Genomic DNA, 10401 nt, shown 5'->3' on the forward strand with positions numbered 1-10401 from the left:
CAATTAAAATACTTTAGACATGTTATGAGAGCCAACACAGAAAACATGGAAAGACTCATTATACAAGGAAAGGTGGAAGGCCGAAGATCTCGAGGAAGATCCCCAACAAGATGGATCGATCAGATTACAGGAATATGCAAAAGACCTATGCATGAATTAAAAGAAATGACCAGAGACAGAGATCTTTGGAGACGGACAATACACGACATCACGTCGACCACTACACTCCCTCCAGGGGGGTCAGGATTGAAGAGAGAGATCAGCCATCATTTGTGTTGGGTCACAAATAATTATCTATTTTCAACACAACCTATACTTTGCTTCGATCAAAACTTAATAGTTTAGACAAATTCACATTTATTTTTCCTGTCCCTTATGCATTCCAGCATAGATGGACATATTATTATTTTTCTACAACTATAAGAATATAATACCCTTCACGTCCGAATTTAGAAGCATGTATTTTGGTTTGCCTATCGATACTTTATCAATGTACACCTCATTGATAATTATTGTAAACTTTCAAATTCGTTAATTTATTCTTAGATAATTTATTCTTACTAATTTTTGTATGTTTATAATCCCAACACACCAATATTTGTTATTATTGCTTGTACCATAAACAACTTTAAAATTTAGTGGCTAGTGTAACTAACATTTCATAAAACTTTAAGTTCCATTGACAGTTTTGATCAGACATCAGACAGAAATGTTTTCAAACTCTCACCTTAGTAGTTGTCTTTCACTCTTTCAACGTAATGACCTAATTAATTACTACCTAGCAACCCACGTACCACGTGTGGGAGTCATATGTTGCCATAAGGCCATATCCATAGTGATTATATCCATCCTTTGGATTTTAGTGTTTCCATTTATATAAGACATTTATGCCCGATTTCACCAACGATACCTAATTATTAAGTAATTCTTATCGTTAGGAACCTCTTAAGAGGGGGATTTACCTTGTAAATATCAGTATTTGAAACGCTTTCGTAGTCCCCCACTTTTTAAACTTATTTTTAACTTTAGGATGACGAAAAAAATATGTAATGTAGGTAAAAGCCCAATCTGTGTTCCTATGGCGAGATTTTTTAAAAATTTTATTTAGTTTTTTCTAAAAAAATTGGTAAAATGTCGGTTTTTTACCAATTTTTCTCAATTTTTTTTAAGGAAACCTAAATAAAATTTTTAAAAACTCTCTCCACAGGAACACAGATTGGACTTTTACCTACATTACATAATTTTTTCGTGAGCCTAAAATCAAAAATAAGCTTTAAAAATGGGGGACTACGAACTCTTTGCAATCCAATATTTTGCTTCTATAGCAAAAGTGGCTCCGCCGATTGGAAAGTAAAGGAACTAATATTTTTTAAAGATAATAAACTCATTCACAGATGTTTGCAGTTTACCGGGGAACGATGAAAAATACTTTTTAATTTTTGCCTTTATTTCTATATATCTTTGGTACCTTCATAAGCAATTTTTGTGTTCTCTTTATATAAAATATTTGTATCGCTACGTATATTTGTATCTTATTTAGTTATTAAAATCTGACATTAGTTTTCAAGTTAAAATATTAGCAAATATTCTAATATATAAAAAAGAATTAGTAATTCAATGCAAAAAATAAAATAATTATTAGGAATCACATTTTAATAAATCAAATTAACTAAAAACTGAAATTTTTGTTTTTCTGGTGTTGATTTCAAGATTATTTTTTATTGCATTAAATTGGCAATAAAAATAGCTTCAAATGAGGAATCACACTTTGAATTTTATAAGTAACTATTATTTTTCCCTGTAGAATAAAATATTTGCATCTATTAGGTTTAGTGTCTGACAGTGGTATTTTTGGTATTACAATAGGTCTGTTCCAACCAACAGTCAAACTGGTCAGAAATCGTCGGCAAACAGTTGGCCAGTGCGAGAACATAATGCAGTCATAAGGTCGACTATTCGCTGATAGTTTCTGACTGGTTTGACCGCTAGTTGGAACAAGCCTCATAAAAACATATGCAAGGGATTAAGTATTAATAATATTAGTGGAGTCACTGAAGGTGGATATGAGCTATTACCTCCGATTTCGTTGAACCTCCATCGATTTGGATGAAATTTGGTAAGTGGTTAGAGGATATCTCAAGGAATAAAAATGACATGGTGTCAACTTGCGCTTTTACCTTGGGGGTGGATGCCACCCCTTCTCGGGGGTGAAAATTATTTTATTAAAAATAACCCCATATTGCGGTAGAGAGACAAATTATAAGCAAAATTTGTTATATAAAATTATTAACATAAAATAAAACTTTTTGAGTTATTAAAGATCAAAGATTTTAATTATTCGTGAGAAAAATGCATGTTTTTAAACGATTTTTCATAAATAACTCAAAAACTATAAGTTTTTACAAAAAAGTTAATATTACCAAAATTGAAGATATTAAAATACGAAATAAATCCCTTACTAGAAAAACCTTTTAGTGTTAACTAAAAGTGAGTTATAGGTAATTGAATGTATATTTCTTTAGGCGACTACCCAAATCTAAGTATTCAAGCTTAAATAACGGGAAAATTATGCATTTTATAACACAAACTTATTAAACATTTTGTCTAAGTATTTAAAAATATCTATTAGATGAGCTTACGAACAAGTTGATAGCATTAAAATTTATGCTCCAAAAATTTTTCAAAAGACATATTTTAAAAATTTTTCCAAAAAATGTTATTGTTCTTTTTTTTAAATAACTCCGTTAATTTTGAGACATGAGATTCGCCTAAAAACCATTTGAAAGCTAAAACTAAGGGCTTCTAAACCACGTTAAATTTAATCTTTTAGACCCCTTACTTTTTTAATAATAAAAGGTTAAATTGCCCAGTTACATGGTTCTCGCAGGCAAAATTTAAGATTAAAACGTTTCTATCTCGGTTATTTTGTACCCTACAAAAATACTAAAAAAGGCAAAATATTTGGTACAGAAAAAAATAAAGTTTGATTATATATAATTTTTTTCGGATATTGAGTATTTTTGGAGTTATTATTAAAAGAAAATGAAAATAACGACAATCTGAAAAATTCTGATTTTTTTAAATTATATCTTTTTTTCAAAAACATGTATTCTAAACCGGTCAAAATTGTCAAAATCATTACTTATGCTAATATAAAGAAACTCTTTTAAGGATTTCTATAAATTTTAATTTTTGTGGAAATGGCGATGTTTTATTTTTCACTTTTTCCAAAAAAATTCCAAAAAGTTCTCTTATATTCATCATAACTTGTTTAATTTTGATGCTATTAACGTCTTATGGATCTCATTTGATAGTTATTCCGAAGTACTTTGACAAGTGTTAAGTAGGTATATTTTATAAAATGCATAGTTTTCCTGTTATTTAAGCTTGAATACTTAGATTTGCGTACTCATCGAAAAAAGTATACCTTCAATTACCAATAACTTACTTTGAATTAACATAAGTGTAGTTCTTTAAAGGAGAAATGTATTCAATTTTTTATTATCTTTAATTTTGGTAATAATAACTTTTTTCTAAAAGCTTATATTTTTTGAGTTATACGTGAAAAACTGCTTTAAAACATGCATTTTTTTACGAAAAAATAAAATCTTTGATCTTTAATAACTCAAAAAGTATTGTTTTATATTAATATAGAATATTTTGAAAATTTCCCGAGTCGCAGACGAGGGAAATTTTCTAAAAATATTCATGATCAAAAAAAATTTCCGGATATTAATTTGACTTCGCGTGGTATTCGGTAAGAAAATTCCACACCAAATTTGCATTTGAAAATCCAAAGCTGCATGAACAGATTAATAGCGCGCCATAGCTTGTCAGCAATTATTTAGGCTTTCAAATTCGTAATTTCTACTCATTTTAGTTGAATGGGAATACCATTTCAAGATAGAAAATAGTATATTCTTCAATTTTACATAAGTTTTGAGTAACTACAAGTGATAGAAAATTAATCAAAACTAAATTATGTAAACAAATAAAAACCAGTCTGTCAAAAATGTTCTGTTATTATAAACGTCAAAAAATTTCCACTATAATTCGCTGTTGGGTACCCCACGAGCAAAAAATTTCCGATAAAATACCTCCGTTGCCATGGTGATCTGTCAAAATAACGTATTTTGATTGGTTCAAAATTACAGGTGTGGAATTTTCAAAATAATTCAACTTTTATCTCTGACTGTTAAGATGACAAAGATTTTAAATTTTGTCATAGATAGGTTACTGTGTATATTTTTCCTGTAAGATTTTTTATAAAAGGCAATAATCCGAAACAATATCTCAATATAAAATCATTTAAGAGGGGGATTTACCTTGTAAATATCAGTATTTGAAACGCTTTCGTAGTCCCCCACTTTTAAAACTTATTTTTAACTTTGGGATGACGAAAAAAATATGTAATGTAGGTAAAAGCCCAATCTGTGTTCCTATGGAGAGATTTTTTAAAAATTTTATTTAGTTTTTTCTAAAAAAATTGGTAAAATGTCGGTTTTTTACCCATTTTTCTCAATTTTTTTTAAGGAAACCTAAATAAAATTTTTAAAAACTCTCTCCACAGGAACACAGATTGGACTTTTACCTACATTACATAATTTTTTCGTGAGCCTAAAATCAAAAATAAGCTTTAAAAATGCAGGACTACGAACTCTTTGCAATCCAATATTTTGCTTCTATAAAGTGGCTCCGCCGATTGGAAAGTACATGACAAGGTATTCCTTATTTCCTTATTATTGCAGACTGCAAAATGAGTCTTTAAACTTATTTCAAAGATTTCAAATCCCCTCGTATTTATTATACTTAGAGATAAGGGAGATTACTTTATTGTAAGAAACGTAATTTACAGTATTTACGCTCCGCCTATCAGTAGCAAAATATCTACCTCCGCCTTTAACGAATCCCCGCAGGTCTTGCTCTTGATAAGGTAAATCCCCCACTTAAGTCAATAGTTAGGAACAATCACATTTCACAACTAAAAGAACTGCTTATCTAGGAAATGCTTTCCTAGGTATTACCTAGGGTACGTTTGAACTATTTTTGATAAATAAAAAGAAGAATAAGATGACATTTTCTTACTTTTTCGATTATTTGTCATTATTGTTTGTTTGCCAATTTGGTTTTATTCAGTTTTGTACTGTTATAGTTATTTTATTTAGTAGTTAGTTATTTGTGCATTAAGTTTGTATATAATAAATACAGTGTTGTATGTTATTTGTATATGTACAGTGAAATGGAGGAAAAGAAAAGAATTGTAAATTTCACATAGGACGAAAAATTGAAGTTAGTTGAATTGTCATTATTGAAATAATTTTAAAATATATAATATGTTGAAAATTGCTTTTTATTATTAATTTTTTAATGACACACTTTTAGTTATATCATGAATGGGTTTTTGAAACACAACACTAGTTTGTTAGGTAGTAGGTAGACTACATAATTTTGTCAACGGACCTGTAAAAAACTCCAAAGGATTTTCTATATTTTCCAACACATATTATATTATTAATATAAAAGAAAATACAAAATGACAACTAATAATATACAATAATAATACTTTATTTATTTTTTATTTTATTTGAAATAGGATAACCTAATATAAACATGCTAAAGTACATATAGTCAAAACAATACAAGTATTGATATAGTCCATAACATAAGTTAAAAAGTAAAAAACTAAAACTAATTTAAAATGTCAATACCTAAAGCCACAAACATTTGATAATTTAAAATAAAAAAAAAAAAAAACTCAAACTAATTAAAATGTCAATATCGAAAGCCACAAACATTTGAATAAAATATTAATGCGGTTAATGTAAGCACAATAAGTATACATATAAGGCAACACAAATACATTCAACACATCTTATTCTCTATAATATATTTTTTTTAAACTGTACTTGAATGTATTAATGTTTCTACAAGTTCTTAAATCGAGAGGTAGTTCATTATATTCTTTAAACCCTTTGCAAATAAAGAGTTCATCATAAAGCTATTTTTAAACTCAACAATATGTAGATTATTTGTACCCCTTGTATTATAATCATGTACATCTCTCTGAAAAGAAACATATTTTTGAAAGTAAGATGGAGCCAACGAGTTCAATATTTTATACACAAAAACCATGGTTAGGTAATGCAAACGTTGACGAACTGACAACCATTCAATTGATTTTAACATAATCAATATTGACGTTATTCTACTAGTTCTTAATATGATGCGCATCCCTCTATTTTGAAGTTTTTGTAACTGACTAATTTTATTAAGACTGAATAAATATACAATCGATGCACAGTAATCAAAGTGTGGCTGTATTATTGTATTATATACAGTTACTTTAGTCTCAGTCGACAGATTTTGAGCTATTCTGGTGAAAAAGTACAATTTTTTTGAAATTTTCTTACTTATATACTCAAAATGTCCATCAAATGACAGCATGTTATCAAGCTGAAAACCTAAATATTTTGCCGTTTTTACAATTTTGATCTCTTCATTGTTAATGTGTAAATTAATCAGATTTAAATTTATTAAACTATACTTATATTTAGTAGTAAAAATAACAGCTTTGGTTTTATCAATATTTAGTTTTAATTTATTCATGTTGGGGTATTTATTAACTCGATCAAGTGTTCTGTTCATCTTCTCTACAGCATTCTCTAGCTTAACATCACTATATGCTATCAAAGTATCATCAGCAAAAAGATTGATAAATTCACAATCCAAAAACAAATCTATATCATTTATATACAGTATGAAGAGGAGTGGTCCAAGGACACTACCTTGAGGTACCCCTACCAAAATGTCTTTCTCAGTCGATACTGTATTATTAAAACATACTTTTTGCCTGCGATTGCTTAGATAATCTGCAAACCAACTTAAAACCTTACCAGAAACTCCATATTGTTCAATTTTAGCTAATAAAATGTTTCTATCAATGGTTTCAAAAGCTCTTTTCAGATCCAAAAAAATTCCAATAGTATATTTACCATCTTTTATATCATTCTTTAGCTTGCAGATTGTTAGTTGTAATGCAGTTTCACAAGAATGGTTCTTTCTAAACCCAGATTGATTTTCTATTAAAATTGAATTCCTTTTTACATGTTCCATTAATTGCTCATAAATATACCTAATATTACAGAATAACAGAAAAATTAAGGTAAGAGCAAATTATTGACAAACGTCACAAGTACATTAGTCAAAATTGTAAAAATATAACCCGACTGTCAACGATAAGTAATACCTAAAGTTTAGGGAGATCGAAGTCCGTATCCTAACGTAAGGTAATGCTTAAGCGGTGTAGGCAATTCTTATCGTATGGTGAAATCCGTTTTAGAGTTCGGAAGTACCTAAACCCACTTAGGTAATCTTAAATATTTAGGTATCGTTGGTGAAATTGGGTATTAGTCTATTTTTAAACGGTTTTAACCTTAAGACTCTAAGTTTTCACTCTAATGGCATATAAAACAACATGATGCTATTCTACACCCCACCAGAATGAAAACAATGGGAACCTTCTCTGGTTTTCATTCTGGTGGGGTGTAGAATAGCATCATGTTGTTTTATATGCCATTAGAGTGAAAACTTACGTCTTTTGCTAGCAGTTGCCGCTAGGGCATCTATGCCATTTCGTTCATTGCGATCCGGGACTGCACGCTGGGGTTTGTTTTGGTTGGATCAGGGAGAGCAGCATATGTGCCTCCTGATGAGAGACTAATAAGTTTCGAAACCGGTAGAAGTGCTTGCTGCACTCTCTGATTGGACTAGAATATGGTTCGGCTGTATTTTCGGTTTGCAACGAAATTGAAAATGGTTATTCATTTTTGTTTTAACCTTAGTATTTTTGGGTGGCTTAGCATGTTCTTGTAAGTATAACCAAACTTTGTTTTTTACCTTGGTCAACATTTTAACTTTAAATTTTTTGTCTTAATTAATACGGTTATACTTATTTTAGATAACACTGATGATGCTCTTGTTACAGAGCGAAAACCTTTTGTTTTAATATTTGTAGCCCTTTTATGGGCTTTTTAAATAAATATACCTTTTCAAAGACACATTTTTCATTAAATTTACTTAAAAAATAATATTTTTAAGAGATTTAAATGGGAACTATATAAAATTAATTTCAAAAAAATATTGTTTAAACAACAGTAATTATATGTTTATTTTTGCAAATTGTTGATTTTTACCGACATTGTAAGAAATCTGAAGCAAACTTTACTTTAGATAATTGTTTTGTAATTTATATTTGGGGTAGCGGTCACTTAAAAATAAAAAGGGACAATTTTCTTTATGCATCGTTATATGACCTGTTGTCAAAATTTGATATAAAAAATGCCTGCCCACGGTAGCGGTAACATTAGTATGATGACGAACTGGAGCTTTCTAACAAGACTGAAGTTGATAATTAAAGTTAGGAGAACAGTTCTTACGACTTTAGGTTTCCTAAGAGATCTCGGGATAGAAAAACTATGTCTACTTCCGGTTTTCGCCATTTTATTGATAATTTGTTCTTTTTTTTTTATAATCCATCGTTAAAACCTTAGTCTTTAAAGCAAAAACTAGCGCCCTCATCTACCTCGTCATCTTGTTACCTCAAGTTTCGCCAACAGAGTCTTGTAGAGTAGTTTTCATTATATTGGAGATATCTTGGCCATTTCTTATTATTATTGTGACTATTTCACTAGACTGTTTTTAACTGATAAAACGGCATAGCAACGCATCGTTTTCTACTGACAAAACTCCTTAGCGACGTGATTTCTCAGCGACAAAATTATGACAGATCTGTCACGAAAGTGTCTGGTAATAACAAATAAATAAAGATTATATTTCGTTCATATGGTGCATTAATTGTCTCGTGAAATAGTCTTGTCGAATATCATTCGAGAGAAAATTATTTACCGGCAAAATTTTCTCCTGGTTTCATTCAAGTTCGTTGCCTTTTGGTAATTTTCGCTTATGAAATTTTGACAAAATTACTCGACTGACGTCTCGTGATTTAAATCAAAATTTAATTTGCGAAAATTGCCAGGCAACAAACTTTCATACCAGTCGAAAATACCAAATATTTTCAGCTTTTTTATAACAGCAATTAAGAACTTACCAAGGTAAAAGTTAAAGCTTCAGTAAATCCAGCTTCAGCTATAGGATATCTTAATAAATCTGTTAATTTATTTATTGAAAATTGCTGGCCAACGGTATTTGTTTTAGGAAAGGTTCTTTTAATATTATTGTAACCATAAGCAATAGCAATGTCTTCATAGATATCACATGCGTGTAGTACATCATGTCTTGTAGGTGGGATGGTAACTTTTACAATATCTGAGTTATTTGTTAACTCAGTTGTGAGACACATCTTAGACAATAAGTGAACAATATTCTCCGGAGATTCACTACAAAAAATAATAATTAAATGTAAATTCAGAAATAAATATGAATTTGTTTACAATGGTCACTTCTAAATTAAACTAGTAATATGAATTATGACAATTTAGACTATATTTAAAATCTTTACACAATGTAACGAATTTAAAAATAAAATTTGGTAAGAAATGACACCGCACACACCTCATGGAAAATATAATGTCACTCAATCATTTCATATCCTTGCGCCAACTCTGAATTTTGATTAATAACGGCGTAAATTGTAATGAAATTCTATCGAAATCACATTTTTGAAGTCCATAAAACCGACATTCATAAGTACTATTAGTGCAGTAGCTATTGAAACAGCTTAACCCAGCGTGAGCTAAGCCGATTGGAGGAGCTATATACTTATGTACAACTGACCAAATTATACCTACTTTATTATCCATAAGATAAGAGTAAGCCTCTAACTTAATACCCGAAGAAATAGTTATAAACTGGCGATTCAAAGAATCTCTTTCCTCTCTTTCTCATTTACATTCCCAATTGATTTTAGATTTATTGATATCAATTTACGCAGTTACTAAACAAAATTCAGAGTTAGTGCAGTGGTCTGAAATGATTGCAATTTCGGGGCGAATCTATTCATGTAAATTTTATTTCATTTGAGTGACATTATATTTTCCATAAGATGTGTGCGGTGTCCTTTGGTTTTTACGACGAGTATTTTTAGACTTATAGGCTTATTTGGAATCAACAGATAGAACGCATAACTAATAGAGCAATGACTACTTTAATTGTAGCCAGACGTACTCAGGTAAAAATTTTGCGTTTAAAACTTAAAATATTATATTGAATTTATAACCTGGTAGTAAAACCGACAATAACATTATATGCAACAATCATATTGTGGCCAAAGGTGCAGCAAACAGTGTGTACTTGCTTCTCTTTTGAGTTATAGGTTACTTGGCTCTATATCACGTACCGGCGCGATGTAACGTGAATCATCCTTGGACAACAAATAGCCTTGAT

The 10401-nt window shown here is 29.7% G+C and overlaps 1 protein-coding gene across 1 annotated transcript in view; it reads right to left on the minus strand.

Moving 5' to 3' along the window:
* The window catches only part of LOC126884323 (phenylalanine--tRNA ligase beta subunit), a 97905-nt gene that overhangs the window by 17857 nt on the left and 69647 nt on the right, over nt 1-10401 (minus strand). Inside the window, exon 7 of the mRNA XM_050650262.1 lies at nt 9107-9395. Coding sequence (XP_050506219.1) covers nt 9107-9395 — 289 coding nt within the window. The remainder of the gene's footprint in view (nt 1-9106; nt 9396-10401) is intronic.

Source organism: Diabrotica virgifera, chromosome 5 (genome assembly GCF_917563875.1).
Source record: "Diabrotica virgifera virgifera chromosome 5, PGI_DIABVI_V3a".
Lineage (NCBI taxonomy): Eukaryota > Metazoa > Arthropoda > Insecta > Coleoptera > Chrysomelidae > Diabrotica > Diabrotica virgifera.